Raw genomic sequence first — 17,526 nt, 5'->3', positions numbered from 1 at the left:
GCAGTAGCACGAGTGGCTTTGCTTTTACCTGAAACCATGACAATTAAAGTAGGAAGTAGTAACAAGAAGAGGCCAAGACTGCTGAACCACTGTTGTTTTTACACTTTGTCTCTCGGATTGTGGTTTACAGGTTAGAGGATAAGAGCTGTCTGCAACAGCTGGGTTTAGAGTGAACGATCCACATAATTACTCAGAGCCCCATTAGGCCAGGGTCCCACCAAACTAGCTTTATCATTACTCCTTCTGATCTCTGCACAATGTCAGCAAGAGAAGCCTTTCTCTTCTCCAGCAGGATATCTCAGCCCTTTTCTCCCCCTCACATGAAGAAAGTGGCTCTACACAACCCCAATATCAAAGGAGTCAAATTCCTGATGGTTAATACCCAGGAATGAGCAGAGCTCTCCCCTACTCACCCTAGGAGCATATCCCCCTTCCCGACCCAGAGCCCCAACCTCAGAGAGCAGCAGCAGAGACAGAAATGCTGTGATAACAGTTAAGTGCTGTGGCCAGAGCTGATGAGCAATTTTCCAGTTTCTTCTCAACAGAAAAAAAACCCAAACCAAAACAAAACACAAACCCTCTTTTATGCTTTCAGTTCATTAAACGCTTGTCTCAAAACTAAACTGATAAGGGAGAGAGCATCCCCAGTGTTTAGCTCTCTGCAGACCATGTAATCCCCTCCAGACAAGCATACACGCTCAAGGCTGGAGTCCTGCACGGGATCAGGACTCAGCTACATGGCAGACAATTAAAAACAGTGGAAATGATGTTTAGAGCCAAATAGCTCTGCTTACCTCACATTTAATTTACGCTCTTCATCACTGCCAACCTCCAGCTGAGGGGAGAAAAGAAAGATACAGAGAAAGTTACATGCTGGTTGTTTCCATACTACAACTTTAAAAAAATCCCCACGCTTTTTAAAACCATCCCTGCCATAACACGTTTTGGGTGGTCACTTTCTGTGGGGTTTTTCTTTCCGGTGCCAGGGATAAATGAGAATCCCTGGCCATATATGCCATCAGCACCCAGCGCCGGGTGACAAAGGGGCTCACGGGGATTTTAAAGCTATTAGGTCCTAATCCTGCAAGCTGGTCCTAGAGCACAGATCCGTTTGAAGATCGCCAACCTCAACGTCACCAAGAGTGCACACACATCGCTCCCACCGAGTGCACACGTGAGGGCAGAACCTGTCCTGAGCGAAAGGCTGCTAACGAAGAGCTGGGCACAAATGAATGCTGTAACTCGGGGAGTGCAGCGACAGCACAAGTGCCCTCCAGTGGATGCGGCCAAACCTGCCCAGCTGGGACTGCCCCAGCCTCCAGCACCTGAACCCCAACCTGGCACCGACGTGCAGCTCCACCGCGCACACCGGCGGAGCCCCTCCGCCATCTCCGAGCTACCACCTCACCAACGAGGCCACCTCCACCTCGCCGCTGCCAGAAGATGTGTCCCAAGGCTAGGATGATGCCCACCTGGTTGCCCAGTCACCAACAAGTCCTACATCTGCTGCCTTCCTGATAAACACGCTTCTTTGATGGCGGGCATGTATTAAACCGGCCACTTTTCCACTGGACACTGGTAGAAGGCCCCCCCGGAAGCAAATCTGGCTGCTTAGGTGACATTACTGGCCCTTACACTTTATTATACTCTCCTTAAAACAGAAGCATGCTAGCTGACTTAAGCCTACTTTCTGAAAGAAACATTTTCACCTTGCCGTGCTTTCCAGCTACCTCCTTCAACAACTCTATTAGCTTCTGGACAAAATTCCATATTAAAGAAAACAGAGTTGGGGCTAATTGCATCCAAAGCTGACCAAAAAAAAAAAAAAAAAAAAAGTTTCAAAGATAATTCTCCTCCTTTGGTCCTGCATAAGTAGACAGAAGAGAAAGGGCCAGGAGCATCCCCTCAGAGGGCAAGGCTGCACTGGGGAGATGGTTCGGTCCCGAAAAGTGAAGCAGGGACCTTAGAGATTGCCCTGCAATAGGAAAACCTTCAAACTTGCAACACACTGGACACCAGAGCCTAACGAAGCTGGAGGGACACAAACCTTTAAGAAATCATGCTCCATCAGCACTAACACTCAGGGAACATTTTGTTATTTACTACAACATTGCTTAAAACCCACATCAAATAAGGGTCACCATAAGGGCTACTTGTTTCCGGGTGGTTTTGTAGAAGTTAAAAATAAGCAAACAGCTTCATGTAAAATGTTCAAACTTGAAGTTTTGTGTGTGTGCGTAGGACCTGGGCTGTTCCCCACCCCTCCAAGTTAAGACTCGGGAGGCCAGAGCGCACAGGAGCTGCTCTATTTACAATCTGCGAGAACCAAGTAACGCCAGGAAAAAACCCTAAATGCAATCACAGAGGCCGGATATTAGAAATATAGCCATTTGGAGGAAAAGAGATACACAAAGCCCATCCAAAATGACTGCAGCTGATGGCGAGAAACATACCATCGCTATTTTTAGTCTGTTTACACTGTGCAGTGGCAGTGCAGAGCCAGCCTGGCTGGGGCAGTGGGCAGAGCCCCAGGAACACCCTGAGCCCCAGTGCCCCCTGCCAGCAGATCCCCCAGCCCTGGGAAAGTCTGGCAGATTTTGGCCTTTGTAAGGTCACCCTCCTGTTTGTTTGGGTCTGTCACGTAGCAACAAGGGGGAGAAAAACTTTTTTTTTTTTTTTTTTTAAACAAATGTGACTGTGAAGTCATGAACGCCGTCAGCTAAGGCTCCGCAGCAGAGCCAGGCCCTGAGTCTGCTCCAGGCTCATCTTTTGCAAAAGCTGACTTGCTTTCAAAGTTGACTCTCCCTGTATTTTCTATGAAAAAGCTGCAGTAAAACCAAAACAAGGCAGAAGCACTCAGCGTGACAGACAGCTTGTTGCTGTCTGCCACGCTGAGTGCTTCTGCCTTGTTTTGCTCACAGCATCCCTCCGAGCTGGCCGGTTTTACAGTGCACCACGCACGTGACGCTGTGGACCCGCAACTACTCACCAGCACCGTGGATCCCATCACGGCACGGCCACCAGCACCGGGGCCAGACCTCCACCAGCCACATCCGCACCCCTCCCCGGGGACTGGGCAGAGTGCGGCCAGAAGGACCTGCCACGGAGCAGGAGGTGGTGTGGAAGGGAGATGGCAGCAGAGCTAACAAGTGCATGCAAGTGTGTATGAACTACTCTCCTCCTAAGAATTTACAGCACACGACATTAACGTGGCAGCAAGCCTCTTGCAGGTGGCAGCATCCATTTTATAAACTTGTTCAGGCTCATGAGTTAAGAGAGGCTGCAGCAGCATGCTCACAATTAGCAAGGATGTACGGTCATCATTTTCTATTAAAAATTTTAATTAATCTTCTAATAATTATTCACATAGGCGAAAAGCCCCGAAGAGCCCTGATTTTCCTTGCAAGAAAGATCATAAAAGATCAGGGAGCAGGCTGACACTTTTTGATGGGATTTTTCTTTGAAACTAACTTCGTAAAAACAACTCACTGAATTTGGAAAAGGATGGTTTATAGTTTTATGGTATTTCATGCCAGAAGAGATCATTCAAACAGAACCGGAGCTGATGTCTTCCTCTGGGAGCCACCAAAGTACACCGGAGCCACGGACATCAGTGGCAGAAGTGCCCTGGCACGGACAAAACCAGGTGACAAGTTTGGGGCAACATTTTTAAGAGGGACAGGGAGATTCATACAGTCAACCCACTGAAAAAATAATAGTGAACACAGAGCTCCTACACAATACAACGCCTAGTGCAGACGTACATGGCAAGGTGAGAGGCATACTGCTTTGACTCCCACCTGCATCAGTTAAATCCAGTCTAATTCCGCTGCCTGCAACAGGGTTAACAGCTCATTTACATGTGTAGATCAGGTGGCCACTAGGTCTCGTTTAAGACTGTCTAAACCTCCACCCAACAAAATTCCTTCAGAAAAATCCTCAGAAAAGCACACGTCCCTTCTCCAAGTTTTGCAATGAACACAGAGCAGTCCAAACACTGGGTCCCTGCAGCCTCAGGAGCCCAAACCACACGACACGGATCTATGGCCAAACAGTCGGTGATGAAGGGATGAGTCACGTCTCCAGGGAGGGCTGTGCAAAGGGAACCCCCACAGCCCCTCTGGGCGAGGGAGAACCTGTGAGCCTGGCGGCACCGTCCCCCTCACGCCTACCCGCCTCGGACCCGCTAATCGGGGGAGTCACAGGGACCTGACAGGTGACAAATAGGATTGCTTACCTGGCGGGAATGGGGACAGAGCAAAGCCAAGGGCAGCGAGCACCAAAGGAAAGGGGAGGGGGAGGGATGTACAGGGAAGATATGCAGGCAAACACCGGGCCTGTCTTTGGGTGTCACAAAAGAGACAGGTTAGGAGGCAAGAAGGGATGCACAGGGAAGAAGAAAAAGAAATTGGAGGGTGCAGCTGTGTTTGGATGGCATGTGGGAGCTGAGGTGAGGGAAAACAGAAGGCGAGGCTTCTGCTCAAGGCCGGGCAGAGGCAGGAGAAGGCGTTTCTGGGGTACAAGAGTGAAGGGGGCGTGCAGCAGAGCTGGGACACACAGAGTGCCTGTCCCAGAAGGACAGGGACACGCGGAGCACAGCATTACAGCGGCAGCAGGTTAAGCAGCGTGTACGTGGCTCCGGAGCAGCAGAGATGAGAAGGAAGAGCGGGCAGCGGCATGGTGCAGGCTGCGCTGCAGCGAGGAGTGGCAACAGACAGCGCGGCACAGGGATGTCGCACAGGTACGGACGGGGTGGAGTGGGATGGGAGCTGCTCCGGCAGCAGGGAACTGCCCGCCGCTGCCTTGGGGAAGGGCTGGTGCAAGCCCCCGGCGGGGCAGAAGCTACAGCGGGTGCGGGGAAAGGCAGTGCCATTGCAGCACAGGCTGCACAGGGCAGGGGGTACAGCAGAGCATCCCTGGGGCAGGAGATGGTGGCGGCTGCGGGGTGCCAGGGAGGGAGAACGCATGGGGCCAAGGGACCCGCAAGCACAGCTGCTCCGCAAAGAGAGGCTCAGGACGCTGCCCAGGATTTACCGGCAGAGAACAGCAGAGCAGGCTGCCCTTGGCCCCAGCTACTGCCTGGCGAGGGCTGAAGTGGGGGACAGCTGTGCGGGAAACGGGGTGCGTGGGGGCGAGGAGGGGACGGCCAGCGTGTGGCGGGGCAGAGCAGAGCAGGGAGAGGGCTGGACGGTCCCGGGCCTGATTCAGCCTAGCAGCATCAAAAAGGGCCGGGGGGGGGCTGAGGCAGAACGGGGCTGGCAGGGCTGGGCAGCATCGAGGGGGGCTGCGAGGGGAAGGGGCAGGAATGGCCGGGGGGCTGTGAGGGGCTGAGCTGGGGCCAGGAGGGGCCGGGGACCGTGAGGGGACGGGGACCGTGAGGGGCTGGGGACTGCGAGGGGACGGGGGCCGTGAGGCGACGGGGGCCGTGAGGCGACGGGGACTGCGAGGGGACGGGGGCCGCGAGGGGACGGGGGCCGCGAGGGGACGGGGGCCGCGAGGGGCCGTGAGGGGACGGGGGCCGTGAGGGGACGGGGGCCGCGAGGGGACGGGGGCCGCGAGGGGCCGTGAGGGGACGGGGGCCGCGAGGGGACGGGGGCCGCGAGGGGCCGTGAAGCTTTGCGGGCCGTGGGGGCCGCGGCCGATGCGCGGGGCCCAGCCGAGGCGCTGAGGGGCCGCGTCCCGCCCCGCCCCGCTCCCCGTCCCCCCGCCGCCGGGGCCTGCTCTGCCCGCCGCGGCCCGGCCCGGCCCGGCCCGGCTCACCTCGCTGGTGCTGGCCGAGGAGGCGGCGCTGGGGGTCGGTGAGCGCTGCAGCGTGACCAGCGCCATGGCGGCGGCGGCGGGGCCCGGCTACAGCAGCGGCTGCGGGGCGCCGGCCGCCTCCACCGCCCCGGCGGCTGCGCAGCCCGCCCGGCCGCCGCGCCGCGGGGAGGGGCGAGGGCGCTGCGGCGGCGGGGGCGGCCCCGGGGCGGGCCGGGGCGGTGCGTCCCACGGAGCCCGCCGGGCCGCGCTCGGGGACCCCCGGGCTGGGCTGGGCGAGGCGGCCCTGCCCACGGGCCACCCCACTGGGGGGTCCAGCCCCTCGGCATAGGGGAGGGGTCGCGGTCCCCACCGCCCCAAAAAGTGGCGGTAGGGTCCGAGCTTCACCCCTAAAGCACCTGAAGGGCTTCGGGGCGCAGCGGCCAGGAGCATCCTTCGAACCGGACCAAAGAAAGTGCGAGGGGTCAGCGGTGCCAAAAGCAAGAGGCAGACGAGTAATGGGGTAATTAGCGTAAGAGGCTTTGCTGATTGTATGTAAAGCCCTTAATAATTCAGGCCGTTGGGTGACTGCCTTTCCCCCTCCATCCCTGCCACGCTGCGAAGAGGAGCCGTGCCAAAGCCGGACGCCCGGGGCTTGGACACCATCTGCCCCACGGGGTTTCTCCGGGATGCGGTGACGAGGCAGCGCACGTGGCGGACGAGCCTCCTCCTCCACGGCACCGGGAGCGGGATCCCGAGCCGTAGCTTCGCCAGCTGCCACCCCCGGGGCCGGCCAGGCAGCCTGGATGGGGTCGTTCGCTCGTTGGTGCTGGTGCTGCTGCTCCTGCCCGGCAGTGGGAGGCAGGACGGCGGCCACCGCAGCGATGCTGGGGGTTGGAAATGTGTGCGAGCAGTGCTCCCCTACCAAGCATTAAAGGTACCAGGTGCTTATGAACCTGCAGACTTGACCGTCCCACGCCATCCCTGTTGACCTCTTAGGGTCAAGCATCCTTCTGCTCAGGCCGGCGTACGCCTGCCCGTGCCTTTCCTCTGCCTTTTGTGGGACCGAGTTCCCGTTGCCTGCGGTGGGTTGTGCTGCGTGGCTGCAACCCTGGGCTCGGGACTCCACAGACACGTCTGCAACCTGACTGTGCGGGAGATGAGTTTCCATTTCTTTTATCCTCCTTACCTCTCTTATAAAAGCTTTAGGTGCTAAAATCCCTAATTGCAGCAACTCTGCCCAAGCACTGCCTGTGCTTCCAGGCTTGCCTCCACAGCGGGTAGTAATATCCGCGCCGACAGAAACCTGGCTTTTCAGCCCTGAACCCAAAGTTGTGGGTTTTGTGAAGGGAGAAGCAGCTTAGAAATGAGAAACGAAGCCACCTGACCCCTGAGAGGAGGAAGCTGGGCGGCACAGTGCCTGGAGTCTATCGGGAGGGAGGCAACGCCGTTTCTCTCTTACAATGTGAAAATCAACACCGAAGCATCCAATTTTCCCAGATCCCTCAGGAATCCGGTGGCTGGGGAGTCCTGTCCCCATGTCCCCATCTGCCAGGTCCCGTCAGGGCAGCCAGCAGTCACCATGGTGACAAGTGTCAGTGATGGCGTTTTGCCACGGACCGTGGTGACCCCGTTTTCTTTTCAGAGGAGTGACTCTGGGGCCGGCTGCCAGTGGCATGTGGGCTGCGGCACGGGGGACTCCACCTCCCCGGGTCCGGAGCAAAGACTTTGGCCCCGTTGCCCGGGGGCGGGCTGTGGTCCTGCTGCCCTTGGCACTTAGACCTTGCACTGCGGGCAGTTTGCTGGGCTGTAAACAAGCTGCCCTGACAAGGTGGCTCTGTCGAAGTCTCTGAAAACCACGGCGGCTGCCCCAAGGACCACACACTCTGCAGGTAAGCTGGTGAAAGACGTGAGTTTTCGTTATTTATTGACCAGCGAGGTGGATACCTCCTTGACTGGGGCTGCAGGGGCACCCCAGGGCGAGCCCCCGGGGCTGCAGGTAGAGGAGGCAGCCCTGGTTCCTGCCGGCCATGGGTTATAAAACCGCAGCAGATGGGAAGCAGCGTGGCTCTCCCGCTGCCTTCGGTGCTTCGCCATCCCGATGACTCATCCCTCCATCCCAGCAAATGTCAGTCCTGCTGCAGGCTGCCTTTCACAGCAGAGATGCCGCGCTTCACCTTGTCCAAATAAAACTATGGGCTTAGAATTTACTCATGCTGCCCAGAACCAGGTCTGGTGTGCTGCTGGCATCCTTTCTCCTGCCCACACACTGGCAGCTAAGCGTCCAGGGATGTGACCTGGGCAGAGGTGATCTGCTCCGTTGTACCCCCAGACCTTCCTCGGATCGGTCCTTGGCCGCTCTCTGTCCAGGCGGTGACCACAGGGCTTTTTGCAGACTGCAAGGCAGGAAAGCTCCATCGAGAGGGAAGAGCCAGGGGACCGAGGGGGGCTGCAGACCCTCTTTGCAACCGGCGTTTACAAACTGTGGTTCTCCCAGCCAGTGCCGGGAAGGGTTTGGGGTGGTGGCACAGCTGCCCTCGCTTGCAGGCAGCCCCAAGGGCAACAGCGGCGTGAGGAGCCGTCTTTGCATTTATCGCATCTGGCATTGCTCCCTGGAGAACACCCGTTGTTTCCCATTTCTTTTATCCGTGCGACCTATTTTGTCTCCAGCCCATGCCAGGGCCTGGGGAGAATTAGGAGCACCCTGAAGCAGGGCTGGGTTGCTGGGCATGGAGGGCTCACGCTGTCCCGTGGGAGACTGTGCGAGTGGGTGAGTGCACCCACCTCTCCCCGGCTGCTTGCCCTTGGCGTGCTGGCTGCTGGAAGGGAGAGAGGGAGGAGGATGATGATGGCTGTGCTGCTCTGCCCCATGCTACTGCAGGGTACGAAGCAACTGCGGGTCTTTCTGCCAGGCAGAGGAGTGCGGCCGTGGGCAGCTGAGCTGCAGCTTTACTGCTCGCCAGCGGCTGCAGCACGCCCAAGGGTAGAGCCAGGAATGCCACCCCAAGCACAAGGGGCGCGAGCAATGGAGAAGCGTTCCCCTGCCACCGTGGCAAACCACACCCCCTCATCCATGACTTCAGTGCCTGGTCAGCACAGGCAGGTGTTGAAGAGGATTTGGGAGGCTTTACAAGAAATGCACACAAATGCACCAAGAGCAGCTCAGCCCCTTCCCTGCAACCCAGCTCAGCTCCAGCAGCAGAGCTGAGGTGGGGTTGGGCCCTGCAGGAGCTGATGCCCTCCCTCCTGGGAAGCCCTGGCTTGTCCAAGCAGCTCCCAGGCCCCAGCGCTGCCCTTCAGGCATTTTTCCCCCCTGCAGAGATCCAGAGCAATGCGCGTGGCCGTCATCGGGGCCGGGGTGATCGGCCTCTCCACCGCCCTGTGCATCCACGAGCAGTACCACAGCCTGGTGCCCTCCCTGGAGCTGGAGGTCTATGCGGACCGCTACACGCCCCACACCACCAGCGACGGGGCGGCCGGCTTGTGGCAGCCCTACTTGAGCGACCACGGCAATCTGCAGGAGACGTAAGTGAGGATGAGGAGGAGGAGGAGGCTTGGTGCCGTGTCCCCCCCGGCGTGCCCATCGGTGCATGAGGGGCTGAGCTGCCTGGGCACAGCTCCATGGGGCTGGCAGAGACACCGCTCTCCTGTTTTCATCGCAGGCTCTGGAATAAAGAGACGTTCGATTACCTCCTTGGGCACCTAGGCTCACCGGCAGCAAAGGAAATGGGACTGTTCCTAATTTCTGGCTACAACCTCTTTACACAACCGGTGCCGGTAAGGCGCAAGTCACAGCCAGGGCTGGGAAGGGCTCCAGCTCGGAGGCTGCCCGGGGGCAGGCAGGGTTGTACTTCTTCCCAGGCGATGCTCTGAATGCTTCCAAATCCTTCCAAGTTTGTCTTGTGACAGTTTGCCCGGGACTCAGTGTTTTCTGTGCCCCCGATGCAATATTGGTATGAAGTAAGGGCTGAGCCCTCCGAGGGTGGGAGCTGGCAGAGCCTCGCCGGCCGCAATGTGCCGCAGCTGCCCGCCTGCCCGCGCTCCTTTGGGGTGGGCTGTGCAGTGAGGATGCGTGTCCCCCGCGGCTTCTGTCCCGTGATGGCATGGTGATTCAGCTTTGCTAATGAGCTTGGACCTTTTTCCCTGTTGCAGGACCCATCTTGGAAGAACATTGTCCTGGGATTCAGGAACTTGACAGCAAAAGAGCTTGAACTCTTCCCTGGCTACAGGTATTTCTCAGTCCATTTTCTGGAGAGTCACTGATGTGCTTTCCCCCAGGCAGGACAGGTATGGCTGACGGTCCCAGGTGCCTCCCTGTCAAGGGGCAGCAAGGACGAGAAACTGCAGGCGCAGAAGTGGCCTTGCTTTGTTCCAGCTACTTCCCTTAAAATAAGTAGGAAACCTCAAACAAGCCAAAAAAGCAGCAGCCCAGCATGGAAACCATTCCAGCTCCTCTCTTACTTCACCATATATTGTTAAACTGGGGGAAGAAAATCAGCAGAAAGTGTTTTATGCTGTAAACAGAGGGGAAAAAATCATGCACTTGTGCAAGGGGGAATTGGGGTCCCAGAGCTGCAGCAGCTGTTGGGAGCACCGGGGCAGGAGGTGGCTGCTCGGCTGCTTATGGCTTCCTCTCCTGATCTGGTTTCAGCTACGGCTGGTTCAACACGGCGCTGGTGCTGGAGTGCAGGAGCTATCTGCCGTGGCTCACCAACAGGTGAGTGCAGAGCCTCCACGGCGCTGGGGCTGTGCCTGTGTGGGAGAGCTGCCGCTCCCCCCGATTTCTCTGGCCGGCAGGACATGGGAAGCAGGTGTGGATTTTCATCCTGTGCATCAGGTGTTGCCCCGCATCCTTCTCTCATGCTAAATTGGTGGCTGATTTTAGGTGGCACTGATTTTAGGTGGCCGCCCAGTGTCCTGCTGCACCTCTGAGCTGCTCACCTTGAAAATGCTGGTGCTGGTGGCTTCCGTGTGACAGCACCCACAGGGGACCTGAACGTCCTCCCCTGCTCTCAGCAACCCTCACCCTGTGCCCCACAGCAGCGCAGGGGCGAGGGCACAGTGGGATGGGGAGAGATGAGGAGAGAGGAGGCAGGGATGCATCCCTGGGAAGTGGGGAAAAGGGTCTGGAATTCTGCCTCATTGCCCCAGTGTGGTAACAGACTCCCCATTTTAACAGTTAGCCCAAGAATGTATTTTTGCACGATAAAAAATCAAGTAATGGGATACTTAGAGCTGCATCTGAGCACTTTGTGGCTAACTATGGGAGTATTTGGGGCTTGGTTTTGTTCATGTCATTTCTAACGTGGAGTGGGTGCCCTATCCACAGCAGAAGACCTGGGCTGTGATGCAGGGCTTAGCAGGACTGATGACCCTCGGTAGCTCTGGGCTGTTAGGGAAATGAGCTAATGACTGGAGACCATTAGGAACCACTGAGAAGACCACGGCTGTTTATTACAAGGAGCAACAAGCCGTACCTACTCTGGGTATCAATTACAGGCGCTAATTTGAACGGTACATTTGCTTTTAATTTGCCAGTAACAAATGAACTCGTTCTTCCCAGGTTAACGCAGAGAGGAGTGAAGTTTTTCCATAAGAAGGTTGAATCTTTCCAGGAGGTGAGTGGCGATGCCGAGCCGGGGCAGAGCAGGGCAGCAGGCATGGCACGTGCTGCTCCGGGATGTCCCTTGGCATGAGTGATGGGCCAGGGGAGAGTGGCAAGACTATGCCAAGATCCAGGAAACAAATTCTACCAGGAAAGATAAAGGCTCTTGAGCATCAAGAGATGGCTGAGAGGGGACGGGGTAGCGCATTTGGCCGGCACTGAATAAAGATGCAGCCAAGCATCAGCAGTATGGCTTTCCCTTAAGCTGCAAACATTCTCCTTGCCTGCACACATGGAGTCTCTGCGGGAGCTGTGCTGGGGAAGCTATGCCCTAGATCCGGCCCGTATGGTTTATTCATTACCAGACTGTTGGACCGCATACTTGGCTTGGCTTTGATGCAGGAATCTCGTGCCCCCCGTGGCTAGCACCCTCGGAAGCATCGCTGCGTGCGCACTGCTCACCGCGCTGCATCTGTCTCTCATTAGATGTTTGCCCAGGGCGTGGATGTTGTAATAAACTGCACTGGGGTGCGTGCGGGGGAGCTGCAGCCCGACCCAAAGCTACAGCCCGGCCGTGGACAGGTCATAAAGGTGAGGTGGGTGCAGGGCTTGTGTCCCTCCTCTTTTTTCTGGAGGAGCCATTTGTTAGCCACCTTATGAGATATGCCCTGTGGGACAAATCACAGGCTTGTGGGCTGGACCCACACTGGGATCAGGTCCTGATTCCCAGCAAACAATGGTCATGTAAAACCCTCGTGTGTGGTGGGGCCAGAGCAGAAAACCTGGATCCTGTTCCTGGTTCAGCCGTGGCGATGCCCCGAGTCTCCAGACCATTTCTTGGTCGAGTGAAGGTGCGGGGAGGCCAGAGGCATAATGCTAGTAATAAAAAGACATAAAATCCTTGGGACAAGAGGATGATTATTTGGGGAAACACAGACTCATGCCAGTTAGGAAGCTCCTCTGTTTGCCTGCCTGCACTCCCATCTCCCTGTCTTCCCATGGTGGCAGCGCAGGGAAGCCAGCGCCGTGGTGTACATAGAGCCTGAGCAGAAGGGAGGGCATCATGTGCGGACCCCAGTGTCCATGTTCGCCAAGCTGCCCACATCCCTCTCGCTGCCTCCCCGAGCCGGGGACCCTGCTCTCCAGCTCTCCCTGACCCTCTCCCCTTCATCTCCCAGGTCCTGGCTCCATGGGTGAAGCATTTCATCATCACTCACGACATCGAATCTGGGATCTACAACTCGCCGTACATCATACCAGGGTAGGTGACAGTGGGCGAGGCAGGGTCTGGCTGGCGTTGGCGATGCTCTGCTATCAGCACCCCTAAAGCACTGGCTCTGATGTGGCTCCCTGCTGACATCTGCCCTGCAGCACCCCTGTTGCAGCAACCCAGGCTTGGGTTCATCCCTGGCCTGATGATGCTTTTATTTGCTGCATGGGAGGAGAGCAGAAGGACATGGGCAGACAAAGCGAGGGAGCTCCCACAGTTGGCACAGAGAGCGTGAGCTCCCTGCGCAGACCCCGGCTCGGAACTTGGATGCGAGGGGGGATCTGGCCTGGTCCTGGGCTCTCGGATCAGGCAGCACCACGGGGCTTCAATGTCTGTGGTCCTGTCCTTTTCCAAGGAGCAAATCCCACCAAAGCAAAACGCCAGTCCTGGCCAGGTCCTCAAAAAGAGCCAAACACTGACAGTGGAGCAAGTATTTTAGGGGAGATCTTTTGTTTTCACATTTGTATCCATCTTTTTTACCAACGCTGTTGACAAAACTGCTGTACAGCAGCTCATTGTGGGGAAAGGCACTTCTGATTCATGCTCCCATTAAAACCAGTGGCAGGAATCCTTTTTAATTTAATAAAAGCCTACCCTAAAAAGCTCAGCCTTCCTCTCACAGTTACCCTGAGCTGTGCCGGCGGCTGTTGGTGAGATGTCTCCTGGGGGTATCTCATTTGGTTTAGCAGCCACACAGGGCTCCCTGCCACCTCCCTGCAAGAACCAAGGAGGAATCCCAGGGGAAAACCTTATATCTGTTGTCCCCATAAGGATGAGGAGGGCTGAAATGAGATCCTGGCCCCAAAAGCACCATCTCCAGAACTCAGCGAGCGGCAGTGGCTGTGCCCTGGCAGAGCCCAGCTTCCAGCACTTGTCTTGCGCTTTCCACCTGCTTCCCACCAGCAGCTTTCTTAGGGGAGGTGGGTTTCTATCTGAGATGGCAGCATATACATGTACCCAGGGAGCTAAATTGCAGGACAAATAAATACATGTCTGCTGTTCATCCTGCCTCTGTTTCCTCCTGAGAGCAGCCATGTACCCCGCTTTGGTAATGGAGGGAGTTTTCTAAGCTGTAACTTGAATGCTGCATTTCTGGCACTTCCTATTGTGCTAATATTTCAGGATTAGGCAATAAGCCATTATGTAAATAGCAACTTTGAAGGCTCACAGCCCCCAGGCGAAGTATTCCAAGCGATTTCTGATCACAGTCCCAGCTACATATGAATTCCTCTCCCTGTGTTTATTTTAGCTTGAGCTGTCATAGCTGGACACCAGGCTGGCTCCCAAAGGAAGCAGCCGGGTCCAGCACTCAGGCGTGGAGGACACCTCTCCAACGCTGAAGAGCTTGGCCCCAGGGGCTTCCCTCTTGCACACCGCAGCATTCAGTCCTTTTGTCTTTGTGCTTCCCAGGGCTCAAGCAAGGTTTTAGAAGGGTCCAGCAGGTACAGACACCCCTAGCTACGCCAGCCTTAACCCGCCCCTTGTCCTCTGTGAATCTGCAGGAGTTTTGGGGCAGCAGCAGCAATGGAAATCTGTTTCTTTGTATTCCCCACTGCAGGCATCCCGTTCCTTCCAACTCTCTTCCCCAGCCAGGCAGGAGCAGACCTGTTTGATAAAAGATGAAATTAGCTGTTTGGTTTGCCCAGGCAAGGGCCTTTGGGGTGCTGATAGTATTTAATGACTGACTTGCTCATGAGCAGACATGCAGGCACCGCTCTCTTGCCTGCTTGGCATGAGAGTTTCTCCGGCAGGAATATGTTGCGGGCTGAGGGGTGTAGCAGGATCCATAAATCACACACGTGCAGAGTCCCTCCGTGTGATGGCCCAGCAAGGGACAGCGGGGGACACTCACCATCTTTTATCTCCTTTGGCTCTTGGTGCAGGAGTGAGTTCACGGTCTTGGGAGGCATCTATCAGCATGGCAACTGGAACGAAGAAAACAGCGCCCAGGATCACAAAACCATCTGGGAGAACTGCTGCAGGCTGCTCCCTGCTCTCCAGGTGGGTGACTCCGACCCGATGCCCACCGCTGGTAGGTGGGGAGGGAGGGGGCATGGAGAGCCCAGGTGCTTGGGCACATCTGAGGCCGCTGGGGAAGGATGCTAAGGACAAACCGCAAAATCTGAATATTCATATGAGTAACATGTGGCGCCTGCCTTCAGCAGGCCAGGAGAGCTGCAAAGCGACCATTGCTTATGCAGCGTCAGCCGCCGTGCCGAGAAACACGCCAGTGATGGGTGGGGTGTGCACACAGAGTAACTCCAGGCTTTTTGCGTGCACCCCACAGCAGCACGTAGCACTCAGCGAGAGGGTAAAACACGTGGGAGTGGCATGGCTCGCTGTTTGTGCGTGCTTGGCCGTGTTCCTCATGCACATCTCGGGCTCTGTACACCTGGCTGATCAACAGGCAGGGTCAGGATCTGGCATTACTTTTGAGACAAGGTTTGTAGGAAAAAGGAATTACTGATACAGCTGGTAAAAAATAAGAACAAAAGCTTTGGGATGTCCCAGCTCTTTGGTCTTGGTGTGTGTTCCCCCCGCCTTTTGGTGCTGCTGCATTAGAGAAATGCTGGCGTGTGGTGAGGCTGGTTTGTATCGACTCCTGACGCTGCTGTTGTGCCCTGGGTTAGGCAGGAAAGGCAGTGCGGGGCTTTGGCACAGCGATTTGCCTCGCCGGCTCTGCTGCAGGCTGGCGACCTGCGGGCTGTGATCCAAAATTGTTCTGCTCAGTTGCTCCTTGCACTATCACAGGAGCCAGTGCAGCACAGGGGACGGGGGAGCCTCTGTCCCCGCTCACTGCAAGAGCCCTCATCTCACAGATCGCGTAGTAAGGTTGTTGGGGTGACATTTGGCTGCTGTAATTCAGAGAAATGCTCTGCAGGCACTGATGTGGCTTTGCTTTCAGAAAGCAAAGATTGTACAGGAGTGGAGTGGCTTGAGACCGGCGCGCCCCTGGGTTCGCTTGGAGCGGGAGACCGTCCGCCACGGGCAGTTCCAGGCAGAGGTAACGTGCACAGCCCCTGGATGCCGAGTGCCATTAACTGCCAGGCTACTTGCGCATCACTCACTGCGACCTTGGCAGTGCAGCACCAACATCCAGCTAACGCTGCTGCTCTTCAGCCAGCAGCCGCACTGCCCCGCGATCATCGGTCCTCGCTCCATCACCCCTCTAGTAAGGGGTGAATCTTTGAGCCAGTTTCAGCCCAGTGTCAGAGACAAGTGTCAAAGATAATAAGTTTTGATGGATTTTATGGGGAGAGTGGGCAGGGAGTTCTCCTGCCAAAGGAAAACCTGCAGCTGGGGCTTAGTCCTTAATTGACACCAAAAAACCCCTATGGGAGAAAAGCTCTGGCACAGGCTCTGCTGCTCCCAGAAGCACACGAGGCACATGCAAACCATGTTTTGGTGTCAGCACTTGAAGTAGTTTGGTTTTCTGCTGTGAGCCTGTAAGTGTACAGCCCTTGTGCATGCAAACTTCATCTCTCCATTTAATAAAACCCAATATGCAGTTTTTAATAAACTGCTCAGGGCCTCCAGCACTGACACCTGGTTGTTGGTGCAAAAGATTGGACTTCTCAAGACTTCTTCCAGTTCGAAGCTCAGCAGCAGCACAAAATGAAACATGGTGAAGGCACAGAGGGACACAGGGTGGGGCTGTAGCTGCTGCGGGGATCTGAAAAATTCAGCTGCCTCTGCATAGGTGAAGTTGGGTGTCTAGTGTCAAACTTCCCCAGGGCCATGGCTCTTTAAATTGCCTTGCACTGCTAATATATCTTTTAAGAGAAAGGAGACCAGGGATGGCACGAGTTTCAGTGTACCATCTGTTCTTGGATCCTCAGCACAGCACCTTTTCATGTAGGACCATATCACCCCTTAGCACTGCCACCTGAACGCTCATCAACAGACCTACAGAGGGAATCCTTGATTTGATTGCATGCATATGTCTCTGTACAGCTTGGAAGAAGAGATTAAAGCTCCAAAGGGGATGGCAACTGCAAAATGTAATTAAATGCAATGAAAATATATTCAATTTTTAGCTGGAGAGTCTTGGAAAGAAAACGGTGTATTTAGGCACAGCCCAGAGAACAGTTCAAAGCAATGTTGTATTTGAATTAATTTGTGGACCACTCTGTTCCTTTATCAGCACATCATATCTGCACTGCCTTGGCACAGGAGAGGTGTAGCTATTGATCCCAGCCATGAGTCAGGGCTCCCGCTGAAGCAAAGTGATTTACCTTGGCAGGAACAAACACTAGGTAGGACGTAACATGTTGTGCTCTGAGGAACACAGCTGCGAGCCCCGCTGCTGCGTTCCAGGGTGGCTGGAGCAGCGGGTGCAGAGGATGCTCCGGGGCCCTGCTGAACCACGCGGAGTTTCTCCTGCCTCTCCAGTGCCTTTTGGAGGGAGGGAAAGAGCAATGGGTCGCTGAGCTGTGCACCGCGAGCTCCCAGATGGAAGGGTCAATCCAAAGACACTAAGGACATACCCAGCCACTGTTGTGGCTCCTTGCTACCCTTAGCCCCAGAGGGCTCCAGCACAGCTTTCCCAGCACTGATCCCTGCTCTTCTCCCGCAGGTGATACACAACTATGGCCACGGTGGGTTCGGGATCACCATCCACTGGGGCTGTGCCATGGCAGCAGCCAGGCTCTTTGGGAGCATCCTCCAGGAGAAGAAGGGGGCCAGCCCACCACAGCCCCGCTTGTGAGTTGCCTGCTCACCCAGGATTATCGTGACAGCAGTAGCTTAGAAATCACAGCAGAAAGATGCAAATAACACACTGATACACATGGACCGTTCAACCCTCCCGCCAGCTCCAACACTCGTTCGTAGTGTCTCGTTTTCAGTTTGCTGCCAGTTCTGTCGCTGCCATTTGCCAGATGGCTGACTTCCCTCCACCCTGGCCTTGCACAAC

The 17,526-nt window shown here is 56.1% G+C and overlaps 1 protein-coding gene across 1 annotated transcript; it reads left to right on the top strand.

Moving 5' to 3' along the window:
- The first annotated feature begins 9,067 nt into the window (after positions 1-9,067).
- On the top strand, positions 9,068-17,319 carry DAO (D-amino acid oxidase). Its single transcript, XM_009482171.2, has 10 exons — positions 9,068-9,261; positions 9,399-9,513; positions 9,889-9,965; positions 10,388-10,453; positions 11,300-11,354; positions 11,828-11,932; positions 12,520-12,602; positions 14,495-14,612; positions 15,517-15,615; positions 17,188-17,319. The coding sequence occupies exons 1-10, from the start codon at positions 9,068-9,070 to the stop codon at positions 17,317-17,319; spliced, it is 1,044 nt and encodes a 347-aa protein (XP_009480446.1).
- Positions 17,320-17,526: the final 207 nt, after the last annotated feature.

Source organism: Pelecanus crispus, chromosome 11 (genome assembly GCF_030463565.1).
Source record: "Pelecanus crispus isolate bPelCri1 chromosome 11, bPelCri1.pri, whole genome shotgun sequence".
Taxonomy (NCBI): domain Eukaryota; kingdom Metazoa; phylum Chordata; class Aves; order Pelecaniformes; family Pelecanidae; genus Pelecanus; species Pelecanus crispus.
The sequence above is the reverse complement of the archived record's forward strand: the minus strand, read 5'-3'. Positions and strand labels throughout refer to the sequence as shown.